The sequence below is a fragment of the Oncorhynchus mykiss genome, chromosome 23 (assembly GCF_013265735.2).
Source record: "Oncorhynchus mykiss isolate Arlee chromosome 23, USDA_OmykA_1.1, whole genome shotgun sequence".
Lineage (NCBI taxonomy): Eukaryota > Metazoa > Chordata > Actinopteri > Salmoniformes > Salmonidae > Oncorhynchus > Oncorhynchus mykiss.
The window spans coordinates 1,517,299-1,533,347 of NC_048587.1; the positions used below are offsets into that span (position 1 = coordinate 1,517,299).

Consider the following 16,049-nt stretch of genomic DNA (forward strand, 5'->3'; position numbering starts at 1 on the left):
TTCTCAGTCAACTGACCTGGTAAAATAAGGTTTACATAATATACAACCATGTGTTCTCAGTCAACTGACCTGGTAAAATAAGGTTTAAATAATCTACAACCATGTGTTCTCAGTCAACTGACCTGGTAAAATAAGGTTTAAATAATATACAACCATGTGTTCTCAGTCAACTGACCTGGTAAAATAAGGTTTAAATAATATACAACAATGTGTTCCAACAAACATGTTTTATTGTTTTATTTGTACAGACAAGACATTTATAACCATGGACATTCTGCAGCGTGTTGTGTTCTACTTGGGTCCCAGCATCTCGTGTGGCTTGACCCACGCGTCAAACTCTTCTGCTGTCAGGTATCCTAGCTTGATAGCAGTTTCCTTGAGATTTCCTCCCTCTTTGTGAGCCGTCTTGGCAATCTTAGCAGCTTTGTCATAACCTGTTGAAGATGGAGAAGGGATGAATTCAGACGTTAAAATACTGAAGCATCATTAAGACTGAGACTGATGACAAACCATGACCTTCTACTTCCTCAACGTCTAAACACTGAAGACCTGAACCTCAGAGAACACAATTAAGGAACCAATAGCAGACCCTCGAAGACAATATACAGTGGGGTAAAAAAGTATTTAGTCAGCCACCAATTGTGCAAGTTCTCCCACTTAAAGATGGGCCTGTAATTTTCATCATAGGTACACTTCAACTATGAGAGACAAAATGAGAAGAAAAAAACAGAAAATCACATTGTAGGATTTTTAATGAATTTATTTTCTAATTATGGTGGAAAATAAGTATTGTATGTGGTCGTGACAGTTGGCGGTCCCCGAGAACTCCTGGGTTCTGTAATGTCCCCGAGAACTCCTGGGTTCTGTAATGTCCCAACAGAGAACTCCTGGGTTCTGTAATGTCCCCGAGAACTCCTGGGTTCTGTAATGTCCCAACAGAGAACTCCTGGGTTCTGTAATGTCCCAACAGAGAACTCCTGGGTTCTGTAATGTCCCAGAGAACTCCTGGGTTCTGTAATGTCCCCATAGAGATCTCCTGGGTTCTGTAATGTCCCAACCGAGAACTCCTGGGTTCTGTAATGTCCCAACAGAGAACTCCTGGGTTCTGTAATGTCCCAACCGAGAACTCCTGGGTTCTGTAATGTCCCAACAGATAACTCCTGGGTTCTGTAATGTCCCTACAGAGAACTCCTGGGTTCTGTAATGTCCCAACAGAGAATGTCCCAACCGAGAACTCCCGGGTTCTGTAATGTCCCAACCGAGAACTCCCGGGTTCTGTAATGTCCCAACAGAGAACTCCCGGGTTCCGTAATGTCCCAACAGAGAACTCCTGGGTTCTGTAATGTCCCAACAGAGAACTCCGGGGTTCTGTAATGTCCCAACAGAGAACTCCGGGGTTCTGTAATGTCCCAACAGAGAACTCCTGGGTTCTGTAATGTCCCAACAGAGAACTCCTGGGTTCTGTAGTGTCCCAACAGAGAACTCCTGGGTTCTGTAATGTCCCTATTCAATACGTAGTGCAAAACACACTAAGCCACCAGACAGAGGGTGGACTCCCTACACACTAAGCCACCAGACAGAGGGTGGACTCCCTACACACTAAGCCACCAGACAGAGGGTGGACTCCCTACACACTAAGCCACCAGACAGAGGGTGGACTCCCTACACACTAAGCCACCAGACAGAGGGTGGACTCCCTACACACTGAGCCACCAGACAGAGGGTGGACTCCCTACACACTGAGCCACCAGACAGAGGGTGGACTCCCTACACACTGAGCCACCAGACAGAGGGTGGACTCCCTACACACTAAGCCACCAGACAGAGAGTGGACTCCCTACACACTGAGCCACCAGACAGAATGGACTCCCTACACACTGAGCCACCAGACAGAGGGTGGACTCCCTACACACTAAGCCACCAGACAGAGGGTGGACTCCCTACACACTGAGCCACCAGACAGAGGGTGGACTCCCTACACACTGAGCCACCAGACAGAGGGTGGACTCCCTACACACTAAGCCACCAGACAGAGGGTGGACTCCCTACACACTAAGCCACCAGACAGAGTGGACTCCCTACACACTAAGCCACCAGACAGAGGGTGGACTCCCTACACACTAAGCCACCAGACAGAGGGTGGACTCCCTACACACTAAGCCACCAGACAGAGTGGACTCCCTACACACTAAGCCATCAGACAGAGGGTGGACTCCCTACACACTGAGCCACCAGACAGAGAGTGGACTCCCTACACACTGAGCCACCAGACAGAGGGTGGACTCCCTACACACTGAGCCACCAGACAGAGGGTGGACTCCCTACACACTAAGCCACCAGACAGAGAGTGGACTCCCTACACACTAAGCCACCAGACAGAGGGTGGACTCCCTACACACTAAGCCACCAGACAGAGGGTGGACTCCCTACACACTAAGCCACCAGACAGAGGGTGGACTCCCTACACACTAAGCCACCAGACAGAGGGTGGACTCCCTACACACTAAGCCACCAGACAGAGGGTGGACTCCCTACACACTAAGCCACCAGACAGAGGGTGGACTCCCTACACACTAAGCCACCAGACAGAGGGTGGACTCCCTACACACTAAGCCACCAGACAGAGGGTGGACTCCCGACACACTAAGCCACCAGACAGAGTGGACTGTCTCAGTAGGACTCCATCTACTGCAGTAGACAGACTCACTGTGCTGTAGAGCGAAACATCTCATTGACAATACTCACATTACAGTCTGGTGGATCTCAGCACTGTTGAAACGTGGGACTGAGTTACTGCCCTCTAGTGGTTACAAGTGAAAGACTGATGGATAACCTGTTGATTTCTCCTGCAGTTGTATTCTGCACAGTAAATCAAATCAATGTATTTATAAAGGACTTCTTACATCAGCTGATATCTCAAAGTGCTGTACAGAAACCCCAAACAGCAAGCAGTGCAGGTGTAGAAGCACAGTGGCTAGGAAAAACTCCCAAGAAAGGCCAGAACCTAGGAAGAAACCTAGAGAGGAACCAGGCTATGTGGGGTGGCTCTTCTGGCTGTGCCGGGTGGAGATTATAACAGAACATGGCCAAGATGTTCAAATGTTCATAAATGACCAGCATGGTCGAATAATAATAATCACAGTAGTTGTCGAGGGTGCAGCAAGTCAGCACCTCAGGAGTAAATGTCAGTTGGCTTTTCATAGCCGATCATTCAGAGTATCTCTACCGCTCCTGCTGTCTCTAGAGAGCAGGTATCTAGATCTCGTTCATGACTTTTGGTCCCCTGCTGTATGTACGTACACTACTTGGAAGCACGTACGGTACTACGACACATACCTATGTGTGGGTTGAGGGCGGTGACCAGCATCAAGGACTCGTTCATGAGTTTGTTGATCCTGTCGATGTTCGCTTCAATGCCCACCACACAGTTATCAGTGAAGGAGACTGAGGCATCCCCCAGCAGCCTGGCTGAGTTCAACACGTTCTTAATCTGGGAGGAGGAAGAGAGGAGGAGTTACATTATGACTGAGGCATCCCCCAGCAGCCTGGCTGAGGTCAACACTTAATCTGGGAGGAGGAGGAGTTACATTATGACTGAGGCATCCCCCAGCAGCCTGGCTGAGTTCAACACTTAATCTGGGAGGAGGAGAGAGGAGGAGTTACATTATGACTGAGGCATCCCCCAGCAGCCTGGCTGAGGTCAACACTTAATCTGGGAGGAGGAGGAAGAGAGGAGGAGTTACATTATGACTGAGGCATCCCCCAGCAGCCTGGCTGAGGTCAACACTTAATCTGGGAGGAGGAGAGAGGAGGAGTTACATTATGACTGAGGCATCCCCCAGCAGCCTGGCTGAGTTCAACACGTTCTTAATCTGGGAGGAGGAGGAGGAGGAGGAGTTACATTATGACTGAGGCATCCCCCAGCAGCCTGGCTGAGGTCAACACTTAATCTGGGAGGAGGAGAGAGGAGGAGTTACATTATGACTGAGGCATCCCCCAGCACTCTAGCTGATGTCAACACTTAATCTGGGAGGAGGAGAGACACACACACACATAGGCACTGACACACACACACACGATAACATAAGCACTATATGTACACATGGATTTAGTACTGTAGATATGTGGTGGTGGTGGTGGAGGAGGGGCCTGAGGGCACAGTGTGCTGTGAAATCTGTGAACGTAATGTTTTTAAAATTGTATAAACTGCCTTAATCATGACGGACCCCAGGAAGAGTAGCTGCTGCCTTGACAGGAACTAATGGGGATCCATAATAAACTCCAGGAAGAGTAGCTGCTGCCTTGGCAGGAACTAATGGGGATCCATAATAAACCCCAGGAAGAGTAGCTGCTGCCTTGGCAGGAACTAATGGGGATCCATAATAAACTCCAGGAAGAGTAGCTGCTGCCTTGGCAGGAACTAATGGGGATCCATAATAAACCCCAGGAAGAGTAGCTGCTGCCTTGGCAGGAACTAATGGGGATCCATAATAAACCCCAGGAAGAGTAGCTGCTGCCTTGGCAGGAACTAATGGGGATCCATAATAAACCCCAGGAAGAGTAGCTGCTGCCTTGGCAGGAACTAATGGGGATCCATAATAAACCCCAGGAAGAGTAGCTGCTGCCTTGGCAGGAACTAATGGGGATCCATAATAAACCCCAGGAAGAGTAGCTGCTGCCTTGACAGGAACTAATGGGGATCCATAATAAATACAAAGTATTGTCTCAGTCCACGGTGAAACTGGCCTATTAGCATTGTCTCAGTCCACGGTGAAACTGGCCTATTAGCATTGTCTCTGTCCACAGTGAAACTGGCCTATTAGCATCGCCTTAGTCCACGGTGAAACTGGCCTATTAGCATTGTCTCAGTCCACGGTGAAACTGGCCTATTAGCATCGCCTTAGTCCACGGTGAAACTGGCCTATTAGCATTGTCTCAGTCCACGGTAATATCAGTTCTTACCATCATTGGCTTGAAGACGTTAAGCTCAAAGTGTCCGTTGCTGCCTCCGATGGTCACAGCCACGTTGTTTCCCATAACCTGGGCTGCTACCATGGTCATGGCCTCACACTGGGTGGGGTTAACTTTCCCTGGAAGATATACATACACACAGTTAAAACCCTGTGGGTCAAACCCATATTAGTTAAAACCCTGTGGGTCAAACCCATATATTAGTTAAAACCCTGTGGGTCAAACCCATATTAGTTAAAACCCTGTGGGTCAAACCCATATTAGTTAAAACCCTGTGGGTCAAACCCATATATTAGTTAAAACCCTGTGGGTCAAACCCATATTAGTTAAAACCCTGTGGGTCAAACCCATATTAGTTAAAACCCTGTGGGTCAAACCCATATTAGTTAAAACCCTGTGGGTCAAACCCATATATTAGTTAAAACCCTGTGGGTCAAACCCATATTAGATAAAACCCTGTGGGTCAAACCCATATTAGTTAAAACCCTGTGGGTCAAACCCATATATTAGTTAAAACCCTGTGGGTCAAACCCATATTAGTTAAAACCCTGTGGGTCAAACCCCATGGTTAAAACCCCATGGTTAAAACCCCATGGTTAAAACCCCATAGTGGTTAAAACCCCATAGTGGTTAAAACCCCATAGTGGTTAAAACCCCATAGTGGTTAAAACTCATAGTGGTTAAAACCCCATAGTGGTTAATACCCCATAGTGGTTAAAACCCCATAATGGTTAAAACCCCATAGTGGTTAAAACCCCATAGTGGTTAAAACCCCATAGTGGTTAAAACCCCATAGTGGTTAAAACCCCATGGTTAAAACCCCATGGTTAAAACCCCATAGTGGTTAAAACCCCATAGTGGTTAAAACCCCATAGTGGTTAAAACCCCATAGTGGTTAAAACCCCATAGTGGTTAAAACCCCATAGTGGTTAAAACCCCATGGTTAAAACCCCATAGTGGTTAAACCCCATAGTGGTTAAAACCCCATAGTGGTTAAAACCCCATAGTGGTTAAAACCCCATGGTTAAAACCCCATGGTTAAAACCCCATAGTGGTTAAAACCCCATAGTGGTTAAAACCCCATGGTTAAAACCCCATGGTTAAAACCCCATAGTGGTTAAAACCCCATAGTGGTTAAAACCCCATGGTTAAAACCCCATGGTTGAAACCCCATGGTTAAAACCCCATAGTGGTTAAACCAATAGTGGTTAAACCCCATAGTGGTTAAAACCCCATGGTTAAAACCCCATGGTTAAAACTCCATAGTGGTTAAACCCCATAGTGGTTAAAACCCCATAGTGGTTAAAACCCCATAGTGGTTAAAACCCCATGGTTAAAACCCCATAGTGGTTAAAACCCCATAGTGGTTAAAACCCCATAGTGGTTAAAACCCCATAGTGGTTAAAACCCCATAGTGGTTAAAACCCCATAGTGGTTAAAACCCCATAGTGGTTAAAACCCCATGGTTAAAACCCCATAGTGGTTAAAACCCCATAGTGGTTAAAACTCCATAGTGGTTAAAACCCCATAGTGGTTAAAACCCCATAGTGGTTAAAACCCCATAGTGGTTAAAACCCCATAGTGGTTAAAACCCCATAGTGGTTAAAACTCCATAGTGGTTAAAATCCCATGGTTAAACCCCATAGTGGTTAAAACCCCATGGTTAAACCCCATAGTGGTTAAAACCCCATGGTTAAACCCCATAGTGGTTAAAACCCCATGGTTAAACCCCATAGTGGTTAAAACTCCATAGTGGTTAAAACTCCATAGTGGTTAAAACCCCATAGTGGTTAAAACCCCATAGTGGTTAAAACCCCATAGTGGTTAAACCCCATAGTGGTTAAAACCCCATAGTGGTTAAAACCCCATAGTGGTTAAAACCCCATGGTTAAAACCCCATAGTGGTTAAAACCCCATAGTGGTTAAAACCCCATAGTGGTTAAAACCCCATGGTTAAAACCCCATGGTTGAAACCCCATGGTTAAAACCCCATAGTGGTTAAACCCATAGTGGTTAAACCCCATAGTGGTTAAAACCCCATGGTTAAAACCCCATGGTTAAAACTCCATAGTGGTTAAAACCCCATAGTGGTTAAAACCCCATAGTGGTTAATACCCCATAGTGGTTAAAACCCCATAGTGGTTAAAACTCCATAGTGATTAAAACCCCATAGTGGTTAAAACCCCATAGTGGTTAAAACCCCATAGTGGTTAAAACCCCATGGTTAAAACCCCATGGTTAAAACCCCATAGTGGTTAAAACCCCATGGTTAAAACCCCATTGTGGTTAAAACCCCATAGTGGTTAAAACCCCATAGTGGTTAAAACCCCATGGTTAAAACCCCATAGTGGTTAAAACCCCATGGTTAAAACCTCATAGTGGTTAAAACCCCATAGTGGTTAAAACCCCATAGTGGTTAAAACCCCATAGTGGTTAAAACCCCATGGTTAAAACCCCATGGTTAAAACCCCATAGTGGTTAAAACCCCATAGTGGTTAAAACCCCATGGTTAAAACCCCATAGTGGTTAAAACCCCATGGTTAAAACCCCATAGTGGTTAAAACCCCATAGTGGTTAAAACCCCATGGTTAATACCCCATAGTGGTTAAAACCCCATGGTTAAAACCCCATAGTGGTTAACCCCGTGGTTAAAACCCCATGGTTAATACCCCATAGTGGTTAAAACCCCATGGTTAATACCCCATAGTGGTTAAAACCCCATAGTGGTTAAAACCCCATAGTGGTTAAAACCCCATAGTGGTTAAAACCCCATGGTTAAAACCCCATAGTGGTTAAAACCCCATAGTGGTTAAAACCCCATGGTTAAAATCCCATGGTTAAAACCCCATAGTGGTTAAACCCCATAGTGGTTAAAACCCCATGGTTAAAACCCCATGGTTAAAACCCCATAGTGGTTAAAACCCCATGGTTAAAACCCCATAGTGGTTAAAACCCCATGGTTAAAACCCCATAGTGGTTAAAACCCCATAGTGGTTAAAACCCCATAGTGGTTAAAACCCCATGGTTAAAACCCCATAGTGGTTAAAACCCCATAGTGGTTAAAACCCCATAGTGGTTAAAACCGCATAGTGGTTAAAACCCCATAGTGGTTAAAACCCCATAGTGGTTAAAACCCCATAGTGGTTAAAACCCCATAGTGGTTAAAACCCCATGGTTAAACCCCCATAGTGGTTAAAACTCCATAGTGGTTAAAACCCCATAGTGGTTAAAACCCCATAGTGGTTAAAACTCCATAGTGGTTAAAACCCCATAGTGGTTAAAACCCCATAGTGGTTAAAACCCCATGGTTAAAACCCCATAGTGGTTAAAACCCCATAGTGGTTAAAACCCCATAGTGGTTAAAACTCCATAGTGGTTAAAACCCCACAGTGGTTAAAACCCCATAGTGGTTAAACCCCCATAGTGGTTAAAACCCCATAGTGGTTAAAACCCCATAGTGGTTAAACCCCCATAGTGGTTAAAACCCCATAGTGGTTAAAACCCCATAGTGGTTAAAACCCCATAGTGGTTAAAACCCCATAGTGGTTAAAACCCCATAGTGGTTAAAACCCCATGGTTAAAACTCCATAGTGGTTAAAACCCCATGGTTAAAACTCCATAGTGGTTAAAACCCCATAGTGGTTAAACCCCCATAGTGGTTAAAACTCCATAGTGGTTAAAACCCCATAGTGGTTAAAACCCCATGGTTAAAACCCCATGGTTAAAACCCCATAGTGGTTAATACCCCATAGTGGTTAAAACTCCATAGTGGTTAAAACTCCATAGTGGTTAAACCCCCATAGTGGTTAAAACCCCACAGTGGTTAAAACCCCACAGTGGTTAAAACCCCATAGTGGTTAAAACCCCATAGTGGTTAAAACCCCATAGTGGTTAAAACCCCATAGTTGTTAAAACCCCATAGTGGTTAAAACCCCATAGTGGTTAAAACCCCATGGTTAAAACCCCATAGTGGTTAAAACTCCATAGTGGTTAAAACTCCATAGTGGTTAAAACCCCATAGTGGTTAAAACCCCATGGTTAATACCCCATAGTGGTTAAAACCCCATGGTTAAAACTCCATAGTGGTTAAAACCCCATAGTGGTTAAAACCCCATAGTGGTTAAAACCCCATAGTGGTTAAAACCCCATGGTTAATACCCCATAGTGGTTAAAACCCCATGGTTAATACCCCATAGTGGTTAAAACCCCATGGTTAATACCCCATAGTGGTTAAAACCCCATGGTTAATACCCCATAGTGGTTAAAACCCCATAGTGGTTAAAACCCCATGGTTAAAACCCCATAGTGGTTAATACCCCATAGTGGTTAAAACTCCATAGTGGTTAAAACCCCATAGTGGTTAAAACCCCATAGTGGTTAAAACCCCATAGTGGTTAAAACCCCATGGTTAAACCCCATAGTGGTTAAAACCCCATAGTGGTTAAAACCCCATAGTGGTTAAAACCCCATAGTGGTTAAAACCCCATAGTGGTTAAAACCCCATAGTGGTTAAAACCCCATAGTGGTTAAAACCCCATAGTGGTTAAAACCCCATAGTGGTTAAAACCCCATAGTGGTTAAAACCCCATAGTGGTTAAAACCCCATGGTTAAAACCCCATGGTTAAAACCCCATAGTGGTTAAAACCCCATAGTGGTTAAAACCCCATAGTGGTTAAAACCCCATGGTTAAAATCCCATGGTTAAAACCCCATAGTGGTTAAACCCCATAGTGGTTAAAACCCCATAGTGGTTAAAACCCCATAGTGGTTAAAACCCCATAGTGGTTAAAACCCCATAGTGGTTAAAACCCCATAGTGGTTAAAACCCCATAGTGGTTAAAACCCCATGGTTAAAACCCCATGGTTAAAACCCCATAGTGGTTAAAACCCCATAGTGGTTAAAACCCCATAGTGGTTAAAACCCCATGGTTAAAATCCCATGGTTAAAACCCCATAGTGGTTAAACCCCATAGTGGTTAAAACCCCATAGTGGTTAAAACCCCATGGTTAAAACCCCATGGTTAAAACCCCATGGTTAAAACCCCATAGTGGTTAAAACCCCATAGTGGTTAAAACCCCATGGTTAAAACCCCATAGTGGTTAAAACCCCATGGTTAAAACCCCATAGTGGTTAAAACCCCATAGTGGTTAAAACCCCATAGTGGTTAAAACCCCATGGTTAAAACCCCATAGTGGTTAAAACCCCATAGTGGTTAAAACCCCATAGTGGTTAAAACCCCATGGTTAAAACCCCATGGTTAAAACCCCATAGTGGTTAAAACCCCATAGTGGTTAAAACCCCATAGTGGTTAAAACCCCATAGTGGTTAAAACCCCATAGTGGTTAAAACCCCATGGTTAATACCCCATAGTGGTTAAAACCCCATGGTTAATACCCCATAGTGGTTAAAACCCCACGGTTAAAACCCCATAGTGGTTAAAACCCCATAGTGGTTAAAACCCCATGGTTAATACCCCATAGTGGTTAAAACCCCATGGTTAATACCCCATAGTGGTTAAAACCCCATTATTAAAACCCCATAGTGGTTAAAACCCCGTGGTTAAAACCCCATGGTTAATACCCCATAGTGGTTAAAACCCCATGGTTAATACCCCATAGTGGTTAAAACCCCATGGTTAAAACCCCATAGTGGTTAACCCCGTGGTTAAAACCCCATGGTTAATACCCCATAGTGGTTAAAACCCCATGGTTAATACCCCATAGTGGTTAAAACCCCATAGTGGTTAAAACCCCATAGTGGTTAAAACCCCATAGTGGTTAAAACCCCATAGTGGTTAAAACCCCATAGTGGTTAAAACCCCATGGTTAAAACCCCATAGTGGTTAAAACCCCATAGTGGTTAAAACCCCATAGTGGTTAAAACCCCATAGTGGTTAAAACCCCATAGTGGTTAAAACCCCATGGTTAAACCCCATAGTGGTTAAAACCCCATGGTTAAACCCCATAGTGGTTGAAACCCCATAGTGGTTAAAACCCCATAGTGGTTAAAACCCCATAGTGGTTAAAACCCCATAGTGGTTAAAACCCCATAGTGGTTAAAACCCCATAGTGGTTAAAACCCCATGGTTAAAACCCCATAGTGGTTAAAACCCCATAGTGGTTAAAACCCCATGGTTAAAATCCCATGGTTAAAACCCCATAGTGGTTAAACCCCATAGTGGTTAAAACCCCATAGTGGTTAAAACCCCATGGTTAAAACCCCATGGTTAAAACCCCATAGTGGTTAAAACCCCATGGTTAAAACCCCATAGTGGTTAAAACCCCATGGTTAAAACCCCATAGTGGTTAAAACCCCATAGTGGTTAAAACCCCATAGTGGTTAAAACCCCATGGTTAAAACCCCATAGTGGTTAAAACCCCATAGTGGTTAAAACCCCATAGTGGTTAAAACCCCATAGTGGTTAAAACCGCATAGTGGTTAAAACCCCATAGTGGTTAAAACCCCATAGTGGTTAAAACCCCATGGTTAAAACCCCATAGTGGTTAAAACCCCATAGTGGTTAAAACCCCATAGTGGTTAAAACCCCATAGTGGTTAAAACTCCATAGTGGTTAAAACCCCATAGTGGTTAAAACCCCATGGTTAATACCCCATAGTGGTTAAAACCCCATGGTTAAAACTCCATAGTGGTTAAAACCCCATAGTGGTTAAAACTCCATAGTGGTTAAAACCCCACAGTGGTTAAAACCCCATAGTGGTTAAAACCCCATAGTGGTTAAAACCCCATAGTGGTTAAAACCCCATGGTTAAAACCCCATAGTGGTTAAAACCCCATGGTTAAAACTCCATAGTGGTTAAAACCCCATGGTTAAAACTCCATAGTGGTTAAAACCCCATAGTGGTTAAAACCCCATAGTGGTTAAAACCCCATAGTGGTTAAAACCCCATGGTTAAAACCCCATGGTTAAAACCCCATAGTGGTTAAAACCCCATGGTTAAAACTCCATAGTGGTTAAAACCCCATAGTGGTTAAAACCCCATAGTGGTTAAAACCCCATAGTGGTTAAAACCCCATGGTTAAAACCCCATGGTTAAAACCCCATGGTTAAAACCCCATAGTGGTTAATACCCCATAGTGGTTAAAACTCCATAGTGGTTAAAACTCCATAGTGGTTAAAACCCCATAGTGGTTAAAACCCCACAGTGGTTAAAACCCCATAGTGGTTAAAACCCCACAGTGGTTAAAACCCCATAGTGGTTAAAACTCCATAGTGGTTAAAACCCCATAGTGGTTAATACCCCATAGTGGTTAATACCCCATAGTGGTTAAAACTCCATAGTGGTTAAAACCCCATAGTGGTTAAAACCCCATAGTGGTTAAAACCCCACAGTGGTTAAAACCCCATAGTGGTTAAAACTCCATAGTGGTTAAAACCCCATAGTGGTTAAAACCCCATAGTGGTTAAAACCCCATAGTGGTTAAAACCCCATAGTGGTTAAAACCCCATAGTGGTTAAAACTCCATAGTGGTTAAAACTCCATAGTGGTTAAAACCCCATAGTGGTTAAAACCCCATGGTTAATACCCCATAGTGGTTAAAACCCCATGGTTAAAACTCCATAGTGGTTAAAACCCCATGGTTAAAACCCCATGGTTAAAACCCCATGGTTAAAACCCCATGGTTAAAACTCCATAGTGGTTAAAACCCCATAGTGGTTAAAACCCCATGGTTAATACCCCATAGTGGTTAAAACCCCATGGTTAATACCCCATAGTGGTTAAAACCCCATGGTTAATACCCCATAGTGGTTAAAACCCCATGGTTAATACCCCATAGTGGTTAAAACCCCATAGTGGTTAAAACCCCATAGTGGTTAAAACCCCATAGTGGTTAAAACCCCATAGTGGTTAAAACCCCATGGTTAAACCCCATAGTGGTTAAAACCCCATGGTTAAACCCCATAGTGGTTAAAACCCCATAGTGGTTAAAACCCCATAGTGGTTAAAACCCCATAGTGGTTAAAACCCCATAGTGGTTAAAACCCCATAGTGGTTAAAACCCCATAGTGGTTAAAACCCCATAGTGGTTAAAACCCCATAGTGGTTAAAACCCCATAGTGGTTAAAACCCCATGGTTAAAATCCCATGGTTAAAACCCCATGGTTAAAACCCCATAGTGGTTAAAACCCCATGGTTAAAACCCCATAGTGGTTAAACCCCATAGTGGTTAAAACCCCATAGTGGTTAAAACCCCATAGTGGTTAAAACCCCATGGTTAAAACCCCATGGTTAAAACCCCATGGTTAAAACCCCATGGTTAAAACCCCATAGTGGTTAAAACCCCATGGTTAAAACCCCATAGTGGTTAAAACCCCATGGTTAAAACCCCATAGTGGTTAAAACCCCATAGTGGTTAAAACCCCATAGTGGTTAAAACCCCATGGTTAAAACCCCATAGTGGTTAAAACCCCATAGTGGTTAAAACCCCATAGTGGTTAAAACCCCATAGTGGTTAAAACCGCATAGTGGTTAAAACCCCATAGTGGTTAAAACCCCATAGTGGTTAAAACCCCATAGTGGTTAAAACCCCATGGTTAAAACCCCATAGTGGTTAAAACCCCATAGTGGTTAAAACCCCATAGTGGTTAAAACTCCATAGTGGTTAAAACCCCATAGTGGTTAAAACCCCATGGTTAATACCCCATGGTTAAAACCCCATGGTTAAAACTCCATAGTGGTTAAAACCCCACAGTGGTTAAAACCCCATAGTGGTTAAAACCGCATAGTGGTTAAAACCCCATAGTGGTTAAAACCCCATAGTGGTTAAAACCCCATAGTGGTTAAAACCCCATGGTTAAAACCCCATAGTGGTTAAAACCCCATAGTGGTTAAAACCCCATAGTGGTTAAAACCCCATAGTGGTTAAAACCGCATAGTGGTTAAAACCCCATAGTGGTTAAAACCCCATAGTGGTTAAAACCCCATAGTGGTTAAAACCCCATGGTTAAAACCCCATAGTGGTTAAAACCCCATAGTGGTTAAAACTCCATAGTGGTTAAAACCCCATAGTGGTTAAAACCCCATGGTTAATACCCCATGGTTAAAACCCCATGGTTAAAACTCCATAGTGGTTAAAACCCCACAGTGGTTAAAACCCCATAGTGGTTAAAACCCCATGGTTAATACCCCATAGTGGTTAAAACCCCATGGTTAAAACTCCATAGTGGTTAAAACCCCATAGTGGTTAAACCCCCATAGTGGTTAAAACCCCACAGTGGTTAAAACCCCATAGTGGTTAAAACTCCATAGTGGTTAAAACCCCATAGTGGTTAAAACCCCATAGTGGTTAAAACCCCATAGTGGTTAAAACTCCATAGTGGTTAAAACCCCATAGTGGTTAAAACCCCATAGTGGTTAAAACCCCATGGTTAAAACCCCATAGTGGTTAAAACCCCATAGTGGTTAAAACCCCATAGTGGTTAATACCCCATAGTGGTTAATACCCCATAGTGGTTAAAACCCCATAGTGGTTAAAACCCCATAGTGGTTAAAACTCCATAGTGGTTAAAACTCCATAGTGGTTAAACCCCCATAGTGGTTAAAACCCCATAGTGGTTAAAACCCCATAGTGGTTAAAACCCCATAGTGGTTAAAACCCCATGGTTAAAACCCCATAGTGGTTAAAACCCCATGGTTAATACCCCATAGTGGTTAATACCCCATAGTGGTTAAAACCCCATAGTGGTTAAAACCCCATAGTGGTTAAAACCCCATAGTGGTTAAAACCCCATGGTTAAAACCCCATAGTGGTTAAAACCCCATGGTTAATACCCCATAGTGGTAAAACCCCATAGTGGTTAAAACTCCATAGTGGTTAAAACCCCATAGTGGTTAAAACCCCATGGTTAATACCCCATAGTGGTTAAAACCCCATGGTTAAAACTCCATAGTGGTTAAAACCCCATAGTGGTTAAAACTCCATAGTGGTTAAAACCCCACAGTGGTTAAAACCCCATAGTGGTTAAAACCCCATGGTTAATACCCCATAGTGGTTAAAACCCCATGGTTAAAACTCCATAGTGGTTAAAACTCCATAGTGGTTAAAACCCCATAGTGGTTAAAACCCCATAGTGGTTAAAACCCCATGGTTAAAACCCCATAGTGGTTAAAACCCCATGGTTAAAACTCCATAGTGGTTAAAACTCCATAGTGGTTAAAACCCCATAGTGGTTAAAACCCCATGGTTAAAACCCCATAGTGGTTAAAACCCCATGGTTAAAACCCCATAGTGGTTAAAACCCCATAGTGGTTAAAACCCCATAGTGGTTAAAACCCCATAGTGGTTAAAACCCCATAGTGGTTAAAACCCCATAGTGGTTAAAACCCCATAGTGGTTAAAACCCCATAGTGGTTAAAACCCCATAGTGGTTAAAACTCCATAGTGGTTAAAACCCCATAGTGGTTAAAACCCCATAGTGGTTAAAACCCCATAGTGGTTAAAACCCCATAGTGGTTAAAACCCCATGGTTAAAACCCCATAGTGGTTAAAACCCCATAGTGGTTAAAACCCCATAGTGGTTAAAACCCCATAGTGGTTAAAACCCCATAGTGGTTAAAACCCCATGGTTAAAACCCCATAGTGGTTAAACCCCATAGTGGTTAAAACTCCATAGTGGTTAAAACCCCATAGTGGTTAAACCCCATAGTGGTTAAAACCCCATAGTGGTTAAACCCCATAGTGGTTAAAACCCCATAGTGGTTAAACCCCATAGTGGTTAAAACCCCATGGTTAAAACCCCATGGTTAAAACCCCATAGTGGTTAAAACCCCATAGTGGTTAAAACCCCATAGTGGTTAAAACCCCATAGTGGTTAAAACCCCATAGTGGTTAAAACCCCATAGTGGTTAAAACCCCATGGTTAAAACCCCATAGTGGTTAAACCCCATAGTGGTTAAAACCCCATAGTGGTTAAAACCCCATGGTTAAAACCCCATGGTTAAACCCCCATAGTGGTTAAAACCCCATGGTTAAAACCCCATGGTTAAAACCCCATGGTTAAAACCCCATAGTGGTTAAAACCCCATAGTGGTTAAAACCCCATAGTGATTAAAACCCC

General features: G+C 43.7%; 1 protein-coding gene across 3 annotated transcripts in view; it reads right to left on the reverse strand.

Moving 5' to 3' along the window:
• Nucleotides 1-208: 208 nt before the first annotated feature.
• Nucleotides 209-16,049, reverse strand: part of LOC110515109 (fumarate hydratase, mitochondrial) — a 39,623-nt gene continuing 23,782 nt past the window's right edge. For 2 of the 3 annotated variants that reach the window (XM_036960022.1, XM_036960021.1), the window contains 3 exons: nt 4,963-5,090; nt 3,337-3,490; nt 209-434 (listed from right to left, as the gene is read on the reverse strand). In XM_036960022.1, the coding sequence (XP_036815917.1) occupies nt 292-434; nt 3,337-3,490; nt 4,963-5,090 (425 nt within the window). In that variant the 3' untranslated portion in view covers nt 209-291. Of the gene's footprint in view, nt 435-3,336; nt 3,491-3,800; nt 3,873-4,962; nt 5,091-16,049 lie in introns of those variants that run through there. The other variant, XM_036960023.1, reaches the window with a different exon arrangement.